This window comes from Ursus americanus, chromosome 23, assembly GCF_024610735.1.
Source record: "Ursus americanus isolate L20-20 chromosome 23, mUrsAme1.1.p, whole genome shotgun sequence".
In the NCBI taxonomy this organism is placed as follows: Eukaryota; Metazoa; Chordata; class Mammalia; order Carnivora; family Ursidae; genus Ursus; species Ursus americanus.
In genome coordinates, this window is record NC_142149.1 from 38316050 (window position 1) to 38341912 (window position 25863).

At 42.7% G+C, this 25863-nt stretch overlaps 1 protein-coding gene across 2 annotated transcripts in view; it reads left to right on the plus strand.

Annotated features, from left to right (window-relative positions):
- The window catches only part of MYO1D (myosin ID), a 331053-nt gene that overhangs the window by 165933 nt on the left and 139257 nt on the right, over positions 1–25863 (plus strand). For both annotated transcript variants that reach the window (XM_045773267.2, XM_087854617.1), the window contains exons 17-19: positions 14727–14950; positions 19451–19595; positions 20124–20228. In XM_045773267.2, coding sequence (XP_045629223.2) covers positions 14727–14950; positions 19451–19595; positions 20124–20228 — 474 coding nt within the window. The remainder of the gene's footprint in view (positions 1–14726; positions 14951–19450; positions 19596–20123; positions 20229–25863) is intronic.

Below are 25863 nucleotides of genomic sequence, written 5' to 3' on the forward strand. Positions count from 1 at the left end.
TTAGTCTGGCCAAATAAATACATTCCTGAATACGTTTGATCCTAAAGAACTTGCCCATGATTTCTTATTTAGGAGATAAACTTCTAAAGACATGTAAACTCTAAGACTCTGTAGGAGTCTCTTTGCCATAATGTAGTGACTCAGTGGATTCCATGGAGGTATAAAAAAGAAGCAAAGATTATCTGCCCCTTTGGAAGAACAGAATATTTGCTGGATAGCCTCTCAAAAAGAGCCGTGAACTGGAGCAGACCCGTGAGCTGCTGAGTGAAAGCCAAAACTGTAGTACTTAGAGTATCTTCTCGTGTCATCCTTGGCCTATGAGCTTGAACAGTGGTTCCTCTAAGTAATCCAACCATGAGTTGGTTCTTACGCATTCATCGTAATCTGATTTTTGTTAGTTTGAAAACCAGTATAAGACATTTGTATATTTGAATTTGATAAAATTCCCCAGTCTAGGGTTTGTTTGGGGGTTTTGGGGGGTTTTCTGTTTGGTTGGGTTTTTTGTTCATTTGTTTTGTTTTGGTCTTTCCCCTCATTCGAATAATAGAGGAATTATATTATACAAAGTAGACTGCATGGGCTCTTAGTCTCGCTGACCTCAAGAGAGAGAATGAGGACATCACATTTTCCTAAGTCACCTGATAAAATGCAGTGACCCTGAGGTGTTGACCTCTGTCAAAAGAAGAAAAATAAGACAAAGGGGGAATTTTTCATGAAAAATCTTGTAACTGGAATGAATAGGAAAGTAGGAACTTAATTTAGAACATTCGCATTTTCATAGCTATAACAGAGCCAACTTACTGAAGATAGAGATTTTTATCTTTTCAGTGAAATTCTTTTAATGTGAAAGGAATATTCACTGGGAACCAGACTTTTTCATGCATCAGGTTACTCACTGGCAAACTGGTAACAGTTTCTCAAGTTGATGCTTATTGAGCTAGACTGCGAGATTGCTCTAGAACCATTACATTGACCACCGACCTGGATTGTGAAATTCCACGCAGACTCGAGAACTGCCTGGCAGCTGCCGTGTATTTCTTGAGCATTTCATAATTTGCTTGGCACATCTTCACAGTTGTGCACCAGGATAAGTTCTTTCCTTTAAGTGGGCTCTTAAACCTTTTTCTTTTTTTTTTTTTTTAATGATTTTTTATTATATTATGTTAGTCACCATACAGTACATCCCTGGTTTCCGATGTAAGGCTCGATGATTCATTAGTTGTGTATAACACCCAGTGCACTATGCAATATGTGCCCTCCTTACTACCCATCACTGGTCTATCCCATTCCCCCACCCCCCTCCCCTCTGAGTGGGCTCTTAAACCTTAAGGTAGCTCAGCTTTTCTTGGATATCAAACACCTGCGGGGCCTTTTTGACAGATAAGCAAGTCTTCTTTTAAACTTAATAAGGGTATTGAGTTTATTCAAGCCTGTAAGTATTCACTCGTTCAACATACGTGCTTATTGCTAGTCACTCCCTGGAAACTCTGGGATGAATATAATAGAAATAGTCTGTGTCCTTACAGAGTTACTCACTGGCAAATTGGTAACATACAGTCTAATCGAAGAGTAGTAAAAAAAAAAATAAATCAGCAGATAAGTACAAATCGGGTATAGCTATGAAGGAGAGTCAGGGCTCAGCTGAGGCGGTCATTCAGAGCACAGGGAAATGTGTTTCGGAGAAGACCTTGCTGAGGAGGTGACATGAAGTTGCGACTGAAGGTTTGAGAAGGATGTGCCCCTAGGAAGAGTGTGGGGAGAGAAGGTTCGAGCAGAGGGAAATACATACGCAGGGAGGCTGCACCACGAGAGGGCTTAAGCACCCGGAGGTGTCTGGGCAGCCCTCATTTTCCTTCACTGGCGCACATCCATTTCTTGAAGCTTCAGCGCAGCACGGTTTATGTCTGTGCAAGTTTTCAGCCGGAATTTGGGTTTTGGTTTTCCGGAAGGATGCCTACAGGGCGGCTGTAGAAGAGTCCATGAAATATTGATCACAAGCCAGTGGAGATGAATGGGGGGAGGGGAGGAGGAGGAAGTCGATTTTGATGATCCTAAAATATTTCCAAGGTTCACATACAGAAAGAACCGTTCATTTGAAAAGCAGTCGGATTTGTTTCTGAATTCAAGATATGCATGCTCTGACTTTGCGTGAAACTGCTGATTTCTTACCATTGATCCATAGTATATACCCTTTTCACTATACCTTCCACCTTTTGCAGTCAAGTAATTGTGTGTGTGTGTGTGTGTGTGTGTGTGTGTGTGTGTGTGTGTGTGTGTACATGCGCTTGTGTTTCCCCCCGATTACTTCCCACTGGCTTTTGACACCTCTGTTTCGGGGGAGACACCCTCATAACGATTTCCAATATGAACACCTCTGAGTGCCTGCCCAGGTAGGAGCTGCGTTAGCTTCTGTCCGCTCCCACTGGTTTGACCCACATAGAACATTTCTCCTGTCATAGTCCTCGGCTATAGCTGGTAACTCATTTGTATTTCAAAGAATCCAGAGCTTCAGTGAGCATTCCACACATCTTTAATTATGGATAATCTACCGGAGTAGACACAACGTCCTGACATTCAAGAAGTGATTGTAAAGTGAAGGCGCTCTTCCACTTGTGTTGAGTCCCCCTTCCCGCCCTCCCCTAGAGCTTACATTTTAACAAAACAAAATCATTTTGTGGACACATATTTGATTTTGAAGTAGAGAAGGCCTTCCTAAGTATAGCAGCAGCAAAAGAAGAATACATGAAGACAAAGACTGATAGGTATCCCTGCGTAAACATATAAAACTGCTGTTTCTAAAAAAAACAAACAAAAAACCCCATATTGTATCACAATGTGCTTAGTTGCAAAAAAAGGAAGGAAGAAAGGAAGGAAGAAGAAAGAGAGAGGAAAAGAAAAGAAAACAAAAGACAGTGCATTTCAAATCAGCACGGAATGTGTCCCAGGGATCTGGGGACAAGCCTCTCCTCCGCCTTCTCTTGCAGCGTCTTCATTCTCAGTGTGGCTCCCCCTTGTGGTTGCAAGATGGCTGCTAACAGTCTCAGCAACCACAGTTTTCTCTCTGGTCAAGGAGAGTCACTTTCAGAAGTCCTTGAACGTTTTCTCCGAAAAGTGAGAAATTCCCTTCCTCACAACCACCTGCCAGAATTCTTTTCATGTTTTATTGGCCTAAACCAATAACTGTGGCCAGGAGATGGTAAAAGGCAAAATGCTAAGAAATCTTTGGAAAGGTAACAAAGGTATATAAAAAGCCCTTACAAATCATTATGTAAAATTATGAAGCTATGATGGGTAAAAAAAAAAAAAAAAAAAAAAAAACAAGAGATATTTCACAAAAGAAAAAAATTCAAATCACTGGTAAATTTTTAAAAAGTAGAGTAACACTCATAAAGGACTTTCATCATAGCAACAACATGTTATCAATTTACTTGATTCTTTTTAACTGTTCACATGGTAGAATTTGGAAATGGGACTTTAATATGTGGCAGCTGAAAACAACAGCAATTCTGCTTTTAGAACTTTGTCGTAAATCATTCATGCACATGAATTTAGGTACAATGATGCTACTCAAAAGATATTTATAATGGCCAAAAAAGAAATAGAAAACAACAAAAATATCTCACAGCAGGGTCTTGATTAACTGAATCGTATGCATCTATCTGACCGAGTACTGTCAGGTCATTCAGAATTACATTATAGGAGAATATTTGATCACATGGAAAAATGTGCCTCGTGTCCAATAAGATCCATTGCAGAGCATTTTATGATTATTAATGTGTATTTAGTCATAAAAGACAGTGAGTCCATTTGGCTACCTACAATTTAAAAAACAAAAAACAGAAAAACAACTTCTGGATGGCAGCATTCCATAAAGCGTATCAGAAGATCGCTGGCATGCTGGGAAGAAGGTTAAAACACCAGTGACAACAGGATGATCCCTCTAATTTAAAAAGAGCTCATATAAGTCAATAAAAAAGACAATCAAAAGAAAATGGATCAAAAAGAATAGAAATACACAGTTCACAAAAAAGAATTACAAATGACTGATAAAAATATAAACTTATTTTTAAAATAGATTCTAGAGAAGTTAGTTAAAATATTAATCACATTTCCTGTTGACACCCATTTAAATCCGTTGTGACTTTCTTGGTGTATAACTAAGAAACCTCACATTTCAACTATTGTATTACAAAACCTTTCTTGAGAAAAAAGTAGGTAGTAGGAGTTTTTAGATTTACAAGTGGGGGGGGGTGTGCAGGGCCCCGTGGCAGAACCCATGGTGGCGGCGGGAGGGGGGCTTGCTGCCCCAGCAGCCCCACCAGGAAAGGGGGCGGCAGCTGGTGACCGCACATGTGAGCCCAAAGGGGACCACACGAGGAGAGCCCCTTTCAGTCTGGGTAACTTACAAGATTAAAATTAAATGTGGTTGATGATGGTTCTGAACAAATATAGCTCTTTTATTTGAGGTATGCCATTTTGAAGACTGAGACCCATGGAGTTTTATCCTTGGTATAAAGGAAATATTTGCAAAAGTCTCTATTTTATATAGCAAAAATGTGAATCCAGAGACTTAATTCTCTAAAGGGCCTGTACAACATCATAGATGTTGGTGGAAACATTTACACCCAGTCAGCTTGAAGAGTCTCAAATGGACCTGACCACTGAGAAAACAAGATGGCCGTCCACTAGGGGGAATTGAGGAAAATGGATGAATACAAGAGTGCTGTGATAATAGACAACCAAGACAGGGTTCTTTTAACATGGATTTCATGAAATGAACGAAGACATAGGTTTCTTACCCAGCACAAATGGGCAGTAGATTTGATTTTCTAAAGACTTTTTGTATCACTAAAACAAGTACATTTTTGACATTTGGAGAAGAAAGGTGGCACATTAACACAGATGTTAGTTTGTATGCCTGGAAATTTTTGCAGTTTGATTTGTATGAGTATGATCTTGTGGAATGTTAACTTTAATAAAATTTCTAACACTTTAAAAAAAAGATTTATAAGTACAAGTTTATGTTTCTGGCGGGATTTTCAGTAATAAAGACAGTTACAGCTATATGTGCAAATGTTAAACTGCAACACCACTGAGCCAGTCTAGCATTTTACTCTATCCAGATCTTTCTCTAAACAGTAACATTTCTTCCTGTATTATTCTAACATGAGCTGCTTATTAATTTGATCACATATATTGCCCACTGTGTGATAAATCACGCACTCAATGCCATTGTATTTTTTTTTTTTGTAATTGAGTTATGACCAGTAATGGTCTTCATAGTTCCTTAATCCTATTATGTTCAACTCATGTCAACTTGAACTGTCAAAAGAGTGTCTGTCCTTATCAACTGTACGTTTTCTTATCCTGTCATTCCCCCTTACACTAATTACAATCTAAGGATAATGAAAAGAGGAAGCATATTTGATGTTTACTGTAGTAATCCAAGGGACCTTGTCCAGAGTATTCCCTTCCCCCAAGAAACCTCTTCACCCGGTATCACTGTCCTGGGAGCACTGGTACCTGATGGCGTGCTGGGACACAGGGATACATGGAGAAGCATTGGTCTAACAGAACCCTACTAGCACCATTCTTCCATTGCCTGCAACCAGAGCCAGGCTACCAGCAAGAGCTGTGAATGTTTATTGCATTCCTCTGTAGAAGTAGAGATCATAGGTCTGGAAAATGTTTGTTCTTTTAAAATACCTATTTTTAACATATGTCAAATGTCTAGTACAAAGCCTGGCACGTCATAGTGAAATAACGTTTTCTCTCCCTTCCCTTAGGGGTAGTAATCAGAGGAAAATCGAAGATTGTCGTTGTCAGTTCCATGTGCACTTTGGATTGGAAAGAACCTTTGAAATAACATTTTTAAATTTTTGCTCATTATCAGAAACTGTTTAATGGAATACTAGGTCTTGCTTTTATAAGTTATTTAATGCAACATCCTTGCTCTTGCATCCTGAAGCCTGCAAAATTTGATGGCATCGTTCCCCCAATTGTCCAAGGGAAATGCTGGCCTCTCCTTCCAGAGCAGGGTTCTCTCTGCTCCATCCCCAGACTCCACCCGACTCCCTAGCCAGGGAGCTGTCCCTCTGCACAGTGCTGGACTTCTTGAAACAGCCTCACTGTGGCTGAGGATTCCAGCTTTGTTATATGACCAGATCTTACTTTTTAAGGGATTAGTTGTGGTTGTTTTCCAGGTATCTCACAGGCATTTTGGTTTTTCTAGGATCTCATGGGTGTCTCTTCTTTTTCTCCAAATTCCCTGCAGACACTACACGTATAGTAGCAATTTGGGAAATTCTTGTAGCATGAATTAATGCTCAAATGATGCTTATGCCGTAGTGGCCTATTTTGGGATGGCAAATCCTGACCCCCTTCCAAATGAGTGAGTAAACTGCGTACAAAGGATTCTGTAGTCAAATATGTTTTTTAACTTCTGTTGAACAAAGTTAAAATAGGTTTATTCACATGAAACTTTTCAGAGCTTTTAATATGCTAAATGTGCACCATGACTCTCCCAAAAAGAATTGCTGTATACAGCTTTCCCGAACTTACTGAAAATGGAGCCTCTTTCTCAGAGAGCATTTCAAAGGCCTTGTGTCCCAGAATTCACTTTTGGAACTCTATAGAAAAGAATGTTAGGATGCACCTTCTGCAGGTCCTTTCAAATATCAGTCATTATCTGAACTCTTGCATGATCTAGAGAACCATTCAAAATTGAGATCATTTGCAAGCATCTGAAAGCAAAGGTGTACTGGGTTATTTTTTTAAGGAGTCTGCTTGTTTTAGATGCTAGACACATAGGAAGAAAAGTCAGGACATTTGTTATACAAGGTAAAAGCCCAGCTTGTACCCTGACCAGATGGTCAGCCCTCTCAGTATTAGACGGTGGTAGGTATGGAGGGTGGAAAAGACAGTACACATCTTCAGACAAAGCTGAAACATCCCTAAGACACCTCATTGGATCTCCTCCCATGCCCACATACTTGGCCAGAACCCTGTGGTTCTGTATCAAAAAGCAGTTTTGAGATAGCCTTGACCTCAGAGATTTTGAAGGTGAGTGACCAATTTTGTACGTCCTCTTTCAAGAAAACAAAACCCAAGCAAAGAGAGCAATCACTTCAGTACAGCACCACACCGTGTTTACCTCTGAACAAGGCTGGATCCTGAAAGGCTCATCGGAATTACTTAACCTGTTAGCTGGAGTGATTTTATTTCTAATTGTCTTCAAAAGAATCGCCTTTTGGGCTTTGATCAAGTTAATATTCAGCTGGTCTTCTGACAGTAATCGACCAAGTGCTTTAATTGCTTCTTGAACTTACAGTTAAAGTAGGCTGTCAGATTGTGGACTCGTCATAGTAAAGGAATGATTAACGGCCCACAGTTGTGTGCCCTGAAGAATTGCTAGGCTGCCTTTAGCCAGACCCACTGTGGACAAGGCCATACGTAAAATGTACGAGTCCTAAATGAAGGCTCACAAGTCAACTGACTGCAGGTTAGTCTATCAGACCAAGGTAAAGGAGCTCAGGGATGATCAAATCCACCCCACCGGGCATACACCACCCTACACGCACTTAATTAAGTTCATCAGAAGAGCTTATAATGATCTGACTCACACTTTTCTTTATTTGTGGGTTTTTTGGTTTGGGTTTTCTTTGGGGGGGGGTCTCTTTATTTTACTGGTTTTACATTTGTTTATTGACTAAAGATTTGGTTATTTCCTTATTTCTTAATTTCCCCTCACGTCTTCAAGATGCTATTAATTTATCTATAAAACTAAGGAATTTTGTGTCTATATATATGCTAAGAACCTACAAATTACATCCAGTCAGTCTGATTTTCTTCTTGTCACATATTAACCTGCTATTCTGGCAAAAACATTGGCACTGCACTTTATAAATAGTACTTCAGGTCTTTATTCATCTTACCCCTCATAGAAATATCTGAGGTGAAGAGGAATTACTTGGGAAGATTTTACTGTCTTTAAGTCTTTCTTTAAAGTAACCCCTAGAAGAGGCCAAACCTTCATTAATCAATCATGAAAAATCCCAAATGGGATGCAACCATCATGTTCTACAGTAGTCCCCCCTTATCTACAAGGGATGAATTTCAGGACCCCCAGTGGATGCCTGAAACCACAGATAGTACTGAACCCTATACATACCTTGTTTTTCCTCATACATACATACCTACGATAACGTTTAATTTATAAAAGAGTCACAGTAAGAGATTAACAACCATAACTAATAATAGAACAATTACAACAATTTATGATGATGAAAGTTATGTGAATGTGCACTCTCTCTCTTTCAAAATATCTTACGGTGCTGTACGCACCCTTCTTGTGATGACGTAAGGTAATGCCTCCATAACGAGATGACGTGAGGTGAATGACGTAGGTACTGTGATGTAGTGTGAGGTTACAGTTGACTTTCTGACCACACCCCAGGAGGATCGTCTGCTTCCAGACCATGGTTAACTGTGGGTAACTGAAAACACAGAAAGCAAAACCATGGATAAGGAGGGCACTACTGTCATTCGATGGGGTATGTGGATAGATTTTATGGATTTTACAGTTCAGAATTCAACCTGTGACCTCAATACATTCTTATCTACCACAGCTCCTTAATAGCCAGAAACTATCAGAACTCTGCCAGAAAAACTGGGGAATTTAAGTTTAGGAACAGGAAAGAGGCTTCTCCCAGAAGTTGTCCCTAGGCATGGAGGGCCTGGGAAGCTGAAATTTTGGAGGGTTCTGGTTGTGGAAACCAAGAGATTATCCAAATCAGAGCACCAGGGAGCTGTTGGAGAACAGGACAGAAAGGGCCTAACCCCCATCATGACCAGAAAACAAAAACAGAACAAAACACAGAGAACTAGAAACAGAGAAGGAAAGCTGACCTGTGTTTCTGAGACTAAACTGAAGATATGTAACTGACCTACTTCTTAATAGAGCGTAACCTAGAATCCTACATCTTTTGCAAAATGAATCTTGTACTTTAATGACAGCCAGATGTTGCTTTGAAATGCCTGACCACTGAGGAAGTATGCCCCAGAGGAAAACATGGTAGAATTAAGATAGCATTATAAAAACATCTGGTTAAACATGACAGATTGTGTTTATATCCACTCCCTCTCCAAACCCCTAAATGAGCAGTAAGGGATAAAAATGGGAGAAACCCACAAGGACAAATAGAAGCATAGGAGCAACAGCAGCGGACAAGAGGCATCAACATAATTTTGGAAATACGTGGTTGTGTGGTTAGTCCCTCAAGCAGGTGGAGACAGCTGACATGTCAGCGCCTGCAGGGAAGGCAGACAGGCAAGCCAGTTTGCCCAACCGCAGGGCTGAAGAAGATGCAGGAGTGGGAAGGACCAGGTACCTCTGGAGGTAGGGGTGAGGGGGAGCGCTGAAGGAGGTTGGTTAACAGTCTGTATAAAGAACAAAACAAAGGTCTCCTCCCCAGCCTCACAAAGCCGGGTGACTACCTCAGTCTCATTCTGGTAGAAGATAAGAAGCTTACCCTGAAGGAATATAGCCAGAGAAGCTCTGGGCTTTGGGGGACACCAGGCACAGTGGGGGAAAGGGGTCAGGCACCATACTGAAACCAAGGAAAGTAAGTTGAAGTCCAGAGACTAAAGATTCCCCCCAGTGCCCCTTTACTCAGAATTCTGGCAGCAAAGAGGAAAAACACCGACATCCCAGGGTTCCCCACAGATGGTCCCCACCTAATACCCTGTGTACTGAAGCCCCCCCCCCCATTCCTAAACACATACACTGAGCTCTCCAGTGGCATTCAGTAATAGACGGCCAAGGATCCCGGGAGATTTGAGGAAGGCCTCTAGCGTGAAAGGCTGAGACCAAGACAAATGGGAAAAGGGGATTTAGAAGTAACATACAATGCAGGGAGCATTGTAAAAAGTAAAACCATGATTCATATCCTCAGAGAGGAAGGATGAGATGTTGCTTTTGTTAAACAAGAGCAATGTGCTTTCAAGAGAAATATTTGGGGGCGCCTGGGTGGCTAAGTCAGTTAAGGATCAGACTTCGGCTCAGGTCATGATCTCAGGGTCCTCAGATGGAGCCCCACGTTAGGCTCCACGCTTAGCAGGGGGTCTGTTCTCCCTCTCCCTCTGCCGCTTCCTCTGCCCTCCCTACTCATGTGCTCTCTCTTTCTCAAATAAATAAAGCCTTTTTAATTAATTAATTAAAAGAAATATTTGGAGAACAGGGATGAGTCTTGAAAATGGAAACTATGACAGCCAAAAGGAAAGATTCAGTATCAGGCTTGGAAGATGAAAGGTGAATATGTTCATTCATTCGGCAGATACAGCCAAGTGGCTACTATGTCCTCGGCATTGTTCTAGGCAGTAGAGTTTCATCAGTGAGTAAGAGACGAAGAGCCCTTGGCCTGCTGGTGCTGAAAGGCCAGCGGGAGGAGAGTGTCAACAATGCAGTAACATGTGAGTTACCTGCTGCATTGTAGCATCGAGTGCTAGAGGCAGGAATAAAGCTAGAGCATGAGAAGGAGCATAGAGAGTGCCAGGTGGGGAAGATGGAGACACGTTGAATTTGAAATGGGATGCTCAGGGCCAGTCTTATTGGGAAGGGGACCACCGACCAAGGACGCAGAGAGAGTGAAGAAGTTGGCCATGTGATATCTGGTGGGGGGAGATCATTCCAGGCAAAGGGAGCAGCCCGGAGCTCAGAGGGTGGCTGGAGTGAGCTGGGGAGGTAACTGCCCCAGAGAATGTGGGCCCTTGTAGGTTAGTGCGTGGGCTCCGGCTGTTAGGGAAATGGAGAGCGGTGGCAAAGTTTCAAGCAGAGAAGTGACATGATCTGATTTTGGCCTTAAAAGGATCACTCTGGCCGCTGTGTTGGCAGAATTGACGACAGGGGGTAAAGGTACACAAGGGAGGAATTGGACTCAACAGGAAGGGTGTGCATGCTGCTCTCTGATGGTCTCTCTTTGTACCTTGACTGTTCCCTCTGAGTCAGCCTCTCTGTTTGCCTCTGTTCTTTCTTCTACCTAAGAAATGACTTGCAGGCCCTCTCCTCTGTCAGTCTACCCTCTGCTTTATAGTTTCTGCTTAACTTTCCCTCCCAGATCCCATTCTGTCGCCTTCAGCCTTCGGCATCCACTCTTTTGCATCATATCCTAAAATACATAATATCTGATTGGTTCCTCTTTAATGTTAATATTGTTTTAACAAGAGCCCCTTCGACTCCCTTGTGGTTTTTGTTGTTGTTGTTGCACCTCTCTGACATATGCATATAAGTATTAAACATTTGCTATTGAATATAACATTTAATTCTCTGTTCTCTGACATCCCATCATCAGGTAAAGTCCGCCACAGACGTACGCTTTATATGACTCTTGAAAACCCCAACAGTTTAAGCTGCTTTAAACAAAGAGGGAAGTGGAAAAATCTGTCTTATACCTTAAATTCCAACCTATAGACCCTTGGTGGGAAAATCAACAACAACCCTCCCCTGCACAGACTCACCCACTCATGGGAGCCTATCCATTTAAACCAAATATACTTAGATTATAAGGGAAAATACATGAGTAATTTTTTTGCACTCAGTCATTTTCCTCTGTAGTTTTTCAATGCTACTTTTTCTCTGATGCTAAAAAATGAAAGCCTAAGGGACATCTGACAAAGCTGATAATGTAACTGCAGGCTCACGAAAATTCCTTTCCCCCAAATATGCTGAAATTAACAAAAATGTAAAAATGACAAAGAACATGCCATGTGAACCCTGAAACCAAGAAAAAAATCCCAACTTCATACCATAAACTGAGAAGTGTCACCCAGAAAAAGAAAAATTGGACCAAATTGAATGAAGGTGCTAAAAAAAATCAATATATTCTTCAAAGAGAAGAATGGAACATGGAGAAGTACAAGGAGGGAATTCTGAGAAGTCTCACTGCTTTTGATGGTGTTGGCATCAAGTATAAAGGTGTGCCGGGGGAAGGCCTGGAATAGCCCACACCTCCACTGGGGACCCTTTCTTCCATCAAGAAGACATTTTCCCTCAGGCAAGAAGAGTCAAGAAGGTTTACCATCTTCCTGCCTCTGATATATCAATAAATGGGCAAGGAATAGGGGAAGCATCTGCTAGGAATAATATTAGAGCTGAATCAAGAAGAAGCTTTGCAAGACATGGAAAAAATATCTGTCCTCAACCAAGCCAGAAGACTGCAAGACACCCCAGACTCAGTGAAGCAAACTTCTGGTGCATTTCTTTATTATTAAGAAGGGAGCTTGATGGCAGCCACCTAAAGCCCCAGCTCCCTTTTCATTCCTCTTGAGCAATGGAGAGGCCAGATAAAGGATATACATAATGGACATCTAGTACATATTATGGGTGAAAGAATGAAACAGTACCCAATCCAACACTGTTTGGGGGCAGTTAGTAGGCTGAGAAAGAATGGCTCACATACATTAAAGAGTTTCCAGGGGCACCTGGGTGGCTTAATCGGTTGAGTCTAGGTTTAGTCTTGATTTCAGCTCAGGTCGTGATCTCAGGGTCATGACATCAAGCCCCACATCAGGGTCCCCTCTAAGTGGGGAGTCTGTCTCCCTCTTCCTCTGCCCCACTCTCCATTCATGCGCTCTCTCTCCCCACCCCCAAAATAAATTAAGCAAAGCTTTAAAAAAAAAAAATCTACCCTTAAGGGCACCTGGGTGGCTCAGTCGGTTGAGCGTTGGACTCCTAGTTCAGCTCAGGTCATGACCTCAGGGTCCTGAAATCGAGCCCCATGCTGGGCTCTGTGCTCAGCGTGGAGTCTGCTTGAGATTTTCTGTCTGCCTCTCCCCATCCCCACCACGTGCATGTGCACTCACTCTCTGTCTCAAATAAATAAATGTTAAAAAAAAAAAAAAAGTTAAACATAAAAACCTGCTCCTTAAGAAGCCCTTACTTATAAAATGCCTTTTTCCCTGAAATTACTGAAGAATTAAACCAAAAACATTTTAATGAGAAATTCTGTGAATACTCCTTGAAAATTAAGGATTGATTTTCTATACAGGTGTGGCCCCAGGGAGTCTTCATTTCCTTCCCCTTCAAAAAAAGAGAAAAGCAACAAACAGTATGAAACTTTAAGAATGCGTTTTGTTTAAGAAATCGAATCACAGACTTCCACCCTGTAATTGTATTCTTTTGGTTTTTCAAGATGCTAAAGAAGGGACCTTTATTTTAGCACTCGAGTGGAGGCGTAACAAAGCCATCTGCATGATGGATTTGGTGACGGGGAAGAGAGCCATTTTGGCTAAAAAGGGCTGCTGTACTGACGCCACATGCAGAAACAAGTTTTCATTGCCTCGTGGTCTTTATATATTCTGTTTATACGTGAGCTCTAGGTTCCCCTCGCAAGCTGCTCACATGTCACGTTTCCCTTACATATCCTGGTTTTCCTTGACTCGTCAGTTCCTCTTTGCGGTCCCTTGGTGACCTCCTCATGCGTCCCATGCAAACAAGTCTATCCTTACGGTGCAGCAGGTTGAGAAAAGGAGCACATCACGAGCACGTGATGCAAGTTTAGGAGTCTGCATAAAGAAACCCCTAAAATAACAGAATAAAAGAGGTATTGCACCAGTTTTTCCGAGAAATCAGTGGCACAGGTGGGGATTTAAGAGAAAATACAAGAAACCTGAGAGAGTCTGGAGCCCCCATACTGTGGGCTTTGAATTAGAGGTGGAAAATCTTGGTCCCGGGAGGCCAGAAACAGGGAGGGAGCTTAGTACCAATAACCGAAGAATTGGACTGGCTATGGAAATAGCTGCAGTAACTATCAACCAGAACACAACGGTGGGGTGTCCAAGGAGTTTGCTGAAGAAAGCAGTGCGAGTATTTTGGGGTCTTGGAGATTTTAGCAGCAGAAGGGGGTTTGTGCTGGAAATATTGTAGAAGAAAGAATAAGTTGTGGTGGTGGAGGTCTCGTATAGGGGAGGACCCAAGCATGAAGTGAAGATTATACCAAATTTCTTTTTACTTGAGAGATTGAGAAGTACAGGAATCTGGGCAAAGGATCCTGAAGAAAGAATGTAAGGATCTCTGACTTCACCGTGTTTGGGGAAAGCTGGCACAGAGATGTTTATATATTGTCTGATTGATTTCTGAGCACTGAAGAAATTTAAAGATTCATACACTATTAGTCATCTGTCTTCCCCTTCCCCCAGGACTACATCTAATTTTGGGGGGAATTTACCTAGCACCTGGGGAGAGGGGCCGCACAGCTTGTGTGTAAGTCAGTTTGTGAATCCAACGTGACGGTACAGTAGTGGCGGGAGGTGTCATCTGTGTAAAGCCAGGTTTCGTTCGAGCACTGTAGATGTGATGGCTTTTGGTTCTGCCTCATCTTGCTTTCTTTCCACATCCTTCAGATATTTCCGCAGAGACATGTGCATTTTGACTTTCCTCCCTTCATGACCATGAAGGTGAAACAGGACTCTGCCTCCGAGTCAGCACACACCCCGGTGCACACCAGGAGCCGCTGGACCGCAGAGGCGAATGACCAGCGTGACTCCTGGCGCCACCTCTTGGTGGCAGGCAGAACTGACGTGCTTTGTCTGCCTGATTTTGTGCAGGACACCCAAGATTCCCCCACCCCCGTTGGTAGTTTCTAAGTAGAGGATTTTATACAAGTTCAAAGCCATATACCAGTGACTCAGCCGGCCAGCAACACTTGTCTTTTCCTTTCTCTGTTGCGAAGGTGTGGCGAGGCACACTGGCCCGCATGCGGTACAAGAGGACCAAGGCAGCTCTGACGATTATCCGATACTACCGGCATTACAAAGTGAAATCGTACATTCATGAGGTTGCCAGGCGCTTCCACGGCGTCAAGACCATGAAGGACCACGGGAAGCACGTGAAGTGGCCAACCCCACCTAAAGTTCTCCGCCGTTTCGAGGAGGCCTTACAGGCCATTTTTAATAGGTAAGAAGGAGCCCGTTGGTATATGCCGCATCCGTTCTCGGGAGCACACTTAATGTATAAAGCCCCACATCTGAGGCTGTGATATTGGCGCGGCTGTCTGCCCCTGGGACTGTCACCTCAGGTCTTCAGGTCTGTAGATTTCACTCTCAAGGGGCATCTGTTTACTTCTCAGAACAACGGGACCGTGCATTTAGTCTTCCGTAGCGGAGGGCAGCTGTGCGCCCCAAAGCCCGGATCACGCCACAGTTAAGAGACGCTATGAGCCTGCCGTCTCTATCTTTTATTAGCAAATAATAACTATTTATTAAAATCACCACACATAGCTCAAACTGGGAAGTGTGTTAATCCTTTCAGAGCAACGCTTCTCTATCCTGGTTATGAAACCTACCAAGGAGTTTATGAAACATACCGATGCCCATGTCCTGCCTCCGGGAAGTCCTGTTAGAACCGGGAAGCGGGGCGCAAACAAAAGTCCTTTCCAAAGTTTCCCAGATGATTTTTTTTTTTAAGATTTATTTATTTTAGAGAGGGAGAGAGAGAGCACGAGCAGGAGGGGCAGAGGGAGAGGGAGAGGATCTCAAGCAGACTCCACACTGAGCACGGAGCCCTGTGCAGGGCTCGATCTCACGACCCTGAGATCAGGACCTGAAGCCGTAACCAAGAGCTGGATGCTTAACCGACTGTGCCACCCAGGCCCCCCGCCCAGATGATTTTAAAGTGTGAGAGGGAAAGCAACCGTTTTAGAGCCACCTTTATTTTTTTAACATAAATCAACACCCATGTAAAATCTGGTATCTTTCCAGCTGATCTTCGTTTTTTATAAACTGCCCCAAATCTGAGTTTGTAGTTATTCACAGCCCTTACCCCTCATCATTCGTGCTTGTTTGTCGCTGGTGTGCTCCAGATACATTTAGCTGTGCTTAGATGCAGCCACCTAGTCACATAAACTAAGCTAACGGTTCTCAGATGTGGCCGTTTGGCACTGTGGTATTCCACAAAGAGCACTATGAAATAACCGGCATACCGAATAGAAAAGAACTAATTTATAATTCTGGGCTAAATCAGATTTCCTCTGCCTTGAGAGCTAGCTCTGTATAGTTGGTGGCAGATATCAAAAGATAAATAAAAATGCACAGGAAGAAAATTCTTTAATATATATCCCATTTGCTTTTTGTAAAAAAAAGAAAGAAAAAGAAAAAGAAAAAGAAAGAAAGAAAGAAAGAAAGAAAGAAAGAAAGAAAGAAAGAAAGAAAGAAAGAAAGAAAAACGATATCTCATAAAAAGAAGAGCTCAGTAAGGAATTATTGAAAGCAAAATTCCCTCAGTTCTCAGGTCTAATACTATAAACGTCCATTGTCAACCCTGGCCGGCTTTTAATGCACACGTAAGTATACTTCATGAGCGGTATAATCTGTAACCTGAATTTTGACTCAATTTAAAAAGTAATTAAGCGATGCATGAGTACATGTGGTTATTGTGGGGTTTTTTTTTAAGTGAAATAATACAGAAATATATAAGATACAAAGTTGAAATCCTGCACGCCTCCTCTTGTCTCCCCCATTTTCCTTCCCCTGAGATAATCACTCATTAACAGTGTGTGTCCTTCTGTGTCTCTGTGCATTTACGAGCACACGCCCACATGTAAGAGACAGCATGGGGTAGTGGTTAAGAAGGCAGATCCTGGAGCCTGGGTTTCTGTTCTGTCTCTGCTACTGCCTGGTTGTATAACCTTGGGCGAAGTAGAGCATCTCTCTGTGCCTCAGTTACCATATCCGTAAAAGCACCGTAACAGTAGCACCTGCCCGTAGGGCTGTTGAAAGATTATGGGTAAATATATATACAAAGCATTTCAGACAGTACCTGACACATAGTAAACGCTATAGACATGTTTGCTCCTACTAAGAGTGGGTCTGCATACAGTCCCATATCATTAGGGCTCTTTTTCCTCTCTTTTTCACACAGCAGGGTTATAGAATGACTCAAAAATGTTTTGCAGATTGGAGACCTGTCCATGACAATAAAGATCCGTGTAGTACTTCTAGTGGCCACAAGGAATTATTGATTTTTTTTAAGATTTTTTATTTATTTATTCGACAGAGATAGAAACAGCCAGCGAGAGAGGGAACACAAGCAGGGGGAGTGGGAGAGGAAGAAGCAGGCTCATAGCGGAGGAGCCTGATGTGGGGCTCGATCCCACAACACCGGGATCACGCCCTGAGCCGAAGGCAGACGCTTAACCGCTGTGCCACCCAGGCGCCCCAGGAATTATTGATTTTGTTCGTATTGCACCGTGGCCTGTACAGTTCTTCTTTTTAGATTTTGATGGTTTTATAGGTGGCCTAGAATTGATTAATTTTTGCAAAATTCAGTTTATTCATCCAGGAAATATTTACTCAAGGCCAGCTGTGTCGTGGGCACGGGCCTAGGTTCCAGGGATATGGTGACAGACAAGAAAGATGGGGAAGACAGGCCCAGCCTTCTCCCAGCTTCGGGTTAACGAGCGTTTTGAGAATAATGCATCTGCTCTGCTGGCTGTGCCCGCGCGCGCACACACCCTGAGTGAATCCTGCCGGTCGTGTTAGCCTCATCCAAAGGCAAACTGTTTCTGTTACGGGCCAGGTAATAAAGACCATAGGCTTTATGGCTACATATGGTCTTGGTCACATACTTTGCTTTGTTTTGCTCTGGTTTTGTCAAACATGTAAAAAACTATTCTTAGCTCGTGAGCAGCACAAAAGCAGGCCATGGGCTGAATTTGGCACAGACCGTGGTTTACGAACCCCCGATACAGTCACTGTATCCTACTTAATTTATTCGTAACTTTTTTGATCTGTGGACTACTGAGAAAAATGCATTAAAGGACTCCACTGTGCTTGTGGGCTTTTGGGTTTTTTTGGGGTTTTTTTTTGTTTTTTCTAAAATCTCAATGTTAATCATGGTTAAGCTCGCACCTGTTCCTCACGGTAATTCTTTTTCACTCTGGGAAGGTGGGGAGCCTTCCTCAGGCTCAGCTTTGTCCCCCATCTTCATGTTGTGGCTGGCGATTTTTAGGCTGCCATAAAAATGGTGTTGGGGGCTACCGATCTTTATAGATGGCGGTTTCCTTGAGCAGGGTGAGGGGACTATGCGGCTCTCTCCGTGGGTGTATAGGTCAGGTCCCAGATGCCCTGTGTGCCTCTGAGCTCTGGAGGCAGTCAGGTATGGATCTTGTCGTGGGCCACGGTGGGCAGGAAAGAAGGGACAGGCAGACTGGGCACTCGGGCTGAAAACAGACCAGCAGACAGAGCAATGACTGTCCCCACCCACCCACTGAGAGTAAAATTTGGGACCCAAGGGCTCATTGGGGCAGTTGCTCAGCAAGCCACTTAGTGTTGTGGGATGTGCCTGTCACCAGTGACCGTGACGACGACCACCAACTGCTCCCAGCCTGTCATTCTTCCAGCATCTTCTGGAATGACCTTAGGACAGTCTGTCCCATTGCAGTGTCAGTTGGCCACAGAAGGCAGAGAGGAGGATTTTGCCGTTAGGCTGAGCCTTTCTTTTTTCCACAGCCATTGTTTTTGTATCCCGCTACCTCTGACGCTCTCCCCCACGGCAGGGGCCCCCATCTCACCATGGGCACCTCTCCCACGGTGAGATCCTTCCCCGCTTGCCCTGGCCACGAGCTTCAGCTGCCTCGGGCCCAAGCAGTCTCCCAGCCGTTTCTGCCGAAGGGGTTCCTCTCCTTCCACTGAGTGGCCTGCTCAGCACTGAGCCACTCCTCTGGCGGCGTGGTCCAGTCTGCTTCGAATCTCCAAGAAAGTCTTCCCGTCTTGCAGTTCACCAACATCTCTTCCTGGCGAGCACACTCTTGCCCAAATGCCCGTGCGTCTCCCTCGCTTCCTGAAGGTCTCTGCTCGTACATCCTGAGCAGTGGTGGTCCCCGAGACCTCCCCGTATGAATAACACCTACTGCCTGTTCCTGCCCGCCACCGCACTCCTCTCCTTTCCTCGCCTGATTTTCTCCATAGCTCTGAGCACATCACACATACTTAGTCTGTCCTCTGTCCCTGCTTCTAGAAGGTAAGCACTTCGCAGGAAGGACCTTGATCCATTTGCTTACGGCTGGGTCTCCACTGCATAGAACAGCATCTGGAGTTTAGCAAGTGCCTGGAAAGTGCTCAGTAAGGGCCTTAGTATTGAATGAAGAATGAATCTAAACTTTCTAGGCCCTGACTGTAAATGTTATGAGAAAACCCACATATCACGAAGTTGTAGTTGCTTTCAAAACACAAATGAAAAAGCAAGTTACACAAAAATCTTTGTCTACAAGACTGTGTGTATTTTAACAAGTTCTGTGTATATTTTGGAGACCTTTCTTTTCTTTCTTTTCTTTTCTTTTTTTTAGGGTAGCCTGCAAGTACTTTGATTTAAATTCTGCCTAGTGGCCGCTCCGTTATTTGGGGTCACGAATAGGATTGGGTTTCTGAGTCCTCATACATTTCATTTATTCATTTATAGATGGAGAGCATCCCAGCTCATCAAGAGCCTGCCCGCTTCCGACCTGCCCCAGGTCAGGGCCAAGGTTGCAGCCATGGAAATGTTGAAAGGTCAAAGGGCTGACCTTGGACTCCAGAGAGCCTGGGAGGGCAACTATCTTGCTTCGGTATGTGCGGGAGAACAAAGTGGAATCTACTCCTGCTCCCTTTTACAAAGAAAGGGAAGAATTGTTCTCCAAAACTTGGCGGAAAGAATGAGACACCTACGGAAACTAAACTTCTATGGGCGATATTAAACTAAAAGATTTGGTTGCTTCTAACCGTGCAAAGTCTGATGTTTCCCCTGCTTTAGAAAGGGCTGCCTGCTGCCCTGCGCCATATATACTAGACATACTCCAAAACCTAATTTTTGAGCATTTGAACCTTCCCTCGCCTAATTCAGCAGCTATTTTTAATTACCACCTTTATATTAATTATCCCCAGAGCTACATTTCATCCTCCCTCCATTCCTTATTTTAAAAATTGTATAGGCCCTTCAGTGGTATAACACCCTGGTAGCAGCCCGCCATCTGGGATAGGAGATCAAAGCACGTGGGTGAATCTGAGCAGGATTGTAAAGCCAGGCCACGAAAAGATTGCCTTTTCATCCAAAATGCTAAGCAGACTCATTTCATCATGTTTCCTTTTTCTTTCAGAAGCCAGACACACCTCAGACCTCGGGCACTTTTGTCCCCGTCGCGAACGAACTGAAGCGGAAGGACAAATACATGAACATCCTCTTTTCCTGTCATGTCCGTAAGGTGAGGCAGGCGGGGACAGACCTCCAGGGGAAGAAAACAGTGGATTCAGAGGCCCTTAACGTTGCCGTGACGGCAGTAAAACATGACCGTGACAGCAGCTACAGCCCCAGCTCCACCATCACTCAGCGCCACCTGCCCGTGCTGGGACGGGGGTGCGGTGGCTGAGGTGACTACGGCCTCAGGAGTGGAGATGAGTGGCTTGAGCGGGGACCTCCCTGAGATCCAGGGTTTGTGTTTTACTGCCCGCGTATCTTTCCCAGCACATGCTGCTCTGCCTCGTAGTTCGGGTCATTTAGTACTCCTTGTGCATGTTTCCTTACTATCTTAAGGGCGGGGAGGGAGGGAGAGCATAGTCTAGAAAAGGGAGGACAGAGAATTTGGGTGGCGGGGGAGGGGGAGTTACACATGCTGTGAATCTGGTTGTTTATCTGAGGCAAGATGTGTGTGTGGACAGTTACTTGCCTGCAGATAATGTCCATGGGGCAAGTGAAGTGTGGAAGTGGAGAGAGGAAGGCAGGGGACATGGTTGGTTTTTCAAAACTTTCAAATACTTCTTTTCACAAAATAGAGAAGAAATTGCAATAATTAATTTTTAAAAAGCGTTTTGGAAAAATTTAGCAAATAAATTTCAAATATTAATGAAATGGGTGAATTTAAGAAAAATATTCCTGGGATGCCTGGATGGCTCCATTGGTTAAGCATCTGACTCTTGATTTCGGCTCAGGTCATGATCTCAGGGTCCTGGGATCGAGCCCCACATGGGGCTCCACACTCAGCAGGGAGTCTGCTTGGGATTCTCTCTCTCCCCCTCCCTTTGCCCCTCCTGCTCCTGCTCTCTCTCTCTCTAAGATAAATACATAAATATTAAAAAAAGAAAAAAGGAAAAATATTTCCTAGATTGACCCCAGAAAAAATATTGACATATATATGCCAGTATTCAAAGGACGAATGAAGAAAATGATCAAAGAATTACCTCATAACAAAAGCCCATGTTTGGGTGATTTTAGAGTTGTTTTGTTTCAAATCTTGAACAAGTACACAATTGCAGGATTATTCAGATCAAAATAATGAAATATTATTTTTCCACTATAAATTTGGCACACTTTAAAATATTGATAGCCAGTGTTTGCACGAATTTAAGGAAACACTATTGATAAGATACAGTCCTTCTGAGTGAATAGTTTGGTAATAGCTATCAAAATTTTAAATGCCCAGACCACTTAGTCTAGGAATTACACAACTCAGGATTTATCCTACAATATATTCACACATACATCCAAAGATATAGTTTTGTATGTTGTAATGGCCAAAAGACTAGAAAAAATATGCATTAATATATGATGAGATTAATAAATAATTGTGTTTGAACAACAGAATACAATGTAGCTATAAAATGAACCAACAGAGGATGTGTTAAAAAAAAAAAAAAAACCTAGAAGGACAAAATCTGTGAAACAATGGTTTTTTAGTCACTGCACATCAAGATATGAGAAACAGACAAGTGAGCCCTACAGTCAGCTGGTTTACCTCCTCGAGAAACTTTCTCGTCTGTGGCATGAGTAGGGGAGCCCAGGTGGAACTTACTGGACTCCCTTACTGAAACAAGAGAGCTGAACCTGGAGACACCAGGGCAGCTAGAGTTTGCGGAGCAGAGTGCCAGAGAAGAGCAAGCTGCACAGAGAGAGCTCTAGATAGCTTCAGGGGGTCCGTGGCAGGTATTCGCCTGAGCACCGCTCAGCATGTGAGGAAACTACCCAAGGCTAGAGCAAGAACCACCCCAAAGGGTAAGCGGCAACAATGGCCAGTACTCACAAAAGGTTGCAGACAGTACCTGCTCCCACCAGCCATTGGAAGACCTTGTGATTCATGGGATACCGAGTAGAGTACAGACAGGAATCTTGGCCTTGGTCATAGGGAGGAATTAGCCCTTGACTAAACACTGCCCTAATCCCACCCAACAAATCTTGAAAACATGACCCAAAAGAATCAGACTGTTTCCAGGTAACCTGACAGTGTCCCAGAACAAAGCTCAAAAATATTCCTAAGAATTCAAACTCTCCAGCACCCAAAAGATAAGATTCAGAATGTGTGACATTGGATGCAAAATTCCCAAGCCTACAAAACAGCAAGAGACTCTAACCTATAATGAGAAGAAAAGTCAGTCATTCAGAATGATCCAGGACTGACATAGATGACAGAATTAAAAGACAAGGTCATTAAAATAATTGTTATGCATATGTTATGGATAGAGATGGAAAACACGGTGTCTGAGATTTTTTTTTAATATACTTGAAATTAAAAGCAGTTTAGACGTTGCAGAAGAAAGATTAGTAAACTCGAAGAAAGAGCAATAAAACTACCTCGAATAAAACACAAAGAGCAAAGAGGGGAAAGATGCCACCACCCGAAAAAAAAGAAGAATGAAATATCAGGACCCTATGAGCCAACGTCAAGTGGCCTAATACATGGGCACATGGAGTCCTGAGAGGAGGGAAGAGAAGGGAAATATTCAAAATATTTGAAAAAAATAATGGCTGAAATCTTTCCAAATTCGATGAAAACTGCGAACTCTTAGACGCAAGAAATTCAACGAACCTCAAACACAGGAGACATGAAGAAACCCGTACCAAAGCACCACATGATCAGATCACTTAAGCGCAGCAGTAAAGAGAAAAAACACACAGGAGAAAGATGAGAACGCATCAGATGTCTTGTCAGAAACAGGGCAAGCAAGAAGACAGAGGAGCTACAGCTTTAAAACTTCATTTGCTGAAAGAAAAAACAGCTGTCAACCTAGAATTCTGCACCCAGCAAATATAGCTTTTAAAAATCAAAGTGAAACAAAGACTTCTTTGGGCATATCCAAAAATACACACTACAAGAAATGCTAGAGAATGGCCTTCAGACAGAAGGAAAGTGATTCCAGATGGTGCTGTGGGCATACACCAACGAATGAGGAGAAAGGGGAATGGTGGCCTCATGTGTAAATACATAATATTTTTCTTATTATTTAAATCTCTCGAAAAGATAATTGAGTATACACCAACACTCATAGCAGCATTCACAGTAGTTAAAGGTGGAAACAGCCCAAATGTCCATGGACAGATGCATAAGGAAAATGTGTATCCAGGGCACCTGGGTGGTCAGTCGGTGAAAGCATCCAATTCTTGATTTCGGCTTGGATTGTGAGCTTGGGGTCATGAGACAGAGCCCCCCGACAGGCTCCATACTGGGTGTGGAGCCTGCTTGGGATTCTCTAAAAAAAAGAAAGGATACATGTATCCAGGCAGTGGGATACTATTGAGCATAAAGAGGAAGGAAATACATGCCTGCAGCAGCATGGATGACCTTGAAAATATTATCTAGGTGAATAAGACACAAAAAGACAAATACTGTATGATTCCACTTACGTGAAGTACTACATTAGTCACGTTAATAGAGAAAGAAAGTAGAGTGTTGGTGACCAGGGGCAGGAGTATTCAAACATTCTAAGGAAGAGGAGATCACCTCAATGTAATATAGACTTTTTAACAAAATAGAGTAGCTTTAAAAAAAAGAAATCAGAATGAAGTAGGAAAGATTGCTGGCAGTTGGGTGGTGAACCAAGTGGAGTCTAATTCTGAACTCGTAGATCCAGAAACTCTTTTATAAGCGGACCTGGAGTTGATCAGATCGTCAAGGGTGGCTTTTGCAGGCCAGAATCAGACATAAAACAGTGAATGTCAATTTGTGAATTTCACAAAGGAATATACCATGCTAGTGAATTCTCATACCTACTCTCTCGGGTACTCCCTTTCTAGTACCAAGCTATTTGAGAAGTCAAATTAGTAATCAGAACAATCGAAGAGTGTTGACTGGTTTTGAGAATTATGTCATCTGCTTTGGAAAAGCCTGGTGTCTCTGATTCTGTCTTCCCACTGATGACAATTTGATGTCTGACAGCGTGTCTCTCCCTGGATCCTGCTAGATAAACGCTGAAAATTCTTAGTCATGCTCCTTTTTTTTTTTAATTCAATAAAAAATAATATTTTTTCACACTATAGCTTAGATTATTTTTTGAGTATAGTTGACACACAATATTACATTAACTTGAAGTACAATATAATGACTCAACAGTTCTAAACATTATGCTCTAGGCTCACCAACTGTAGCTACCGCCTGTCACCGTACCACTCTATTACACTCTCATTGACCGTATTTCCTGCATCGTCCCTTTTATTCCCGTGACTTCTTCATTCCGTAACTGGACGCCTGTTTCTCCCACACCCCTTTACTCATTTTGCCCACCCCTCTTACCCCCCTTCCCTCTGGCAACCATCAGTTTGGGTTTGTTCTCTGTATTTACAGGACCGATTCTGCTTTTTGTTTATTCATTTGTTGTTTTCTAAATTGCACATAGGAGTGAAATCATATGGTGTTTGTCTTTCTCAGTCTGATTTATTTCACTTCGCATAATGCCCTCTAGGTTCATCCATGTTGTTGCAAATGGCAAAATCTCATTCTTTTTATGGCTCCGTGATATTCTGTGTGTGTGAGAATATATACACCACATCTTCCTTATCTGTTTATCTATTGATGGACACTTAGATTGCTTCCATATTTTGACTCTTGTAAATAATACTACAGTAAACACAGAGGTGCAGATACCTTTTTAAATTAATATTCTCGTTTCCTTTGGGTAAACACCCAGTAGTGGAATTACTGAATCATATGGTATTTCTGTTTTTAATTTTTTGAGGAACCACCATATTGTTTTCCACAGTGGCTGCACCAGTTTGCATTCCCACCAACAGTGCATGAGGGTTTCTTTTTCTCCACATCTCACCGATACTTGTTTTTTCTTGTCTTTGATTCTAACCATTCTGACAGGTGTAAGGTGGTAGCTCATTGTGGTTCTGACTTGCATTTCCCTGATGATGAGTGAAGTCGAGCATCTTCTCGTGTGTCTGTTGCCCATCTGCACATCTTTGGGAAAATGTCTGTTTGGGTCCTCTATCCGTTTTTCAGTCAGATTGTTTGGGGTTTTTCGTGTTGAGTTTAGATAATGTCTTTTATAGAAATTTTTCAATCCCAGGGATGGGCTAGGTAAACTTGATGTGATTTCAGTAAAGCCCTCTTCTTTATGCTTTGATTCTTTTTAAAATAACCACTTTCCATTAACTACAGTTATAAAATGTCCTTTAAGGGGGGAGACTTATGCAAATAGCTACTCTCACCCATAATGTGTTTTCTGTTGGTCTGACTCTTCGGGGGAGCTTTATCTCTGACCCCCTGTGGTCTTGCCTAAAGCTATAAGTAGATCACCAGAAGGATTTGGGCAAGACCCAGGTGACAGGGAGTTCTCTTTGGAGGATTTTAGCGTGGGTCATAGAAGAAATAAGACGAGATCTCATCTAACACTGAGTCTGTGATCCAATTTTTTTATTACTTTATGAATTTATGAGAAAGAAAAACAGTGTTTCTCTGCCATAATTATTTTAATTAAGTTTGGATTTACAAATTTATGTATGTATGGTAAAATTTTTTCTTTGCCACTTTGATTCTGCTGTTATGCAACTCAAAGCTCTTTCTTTGGTACATGATGTCCTTCCCACTCACTCGATCTGTTTTAAGGATGATTTGAGTTGCTAAAACA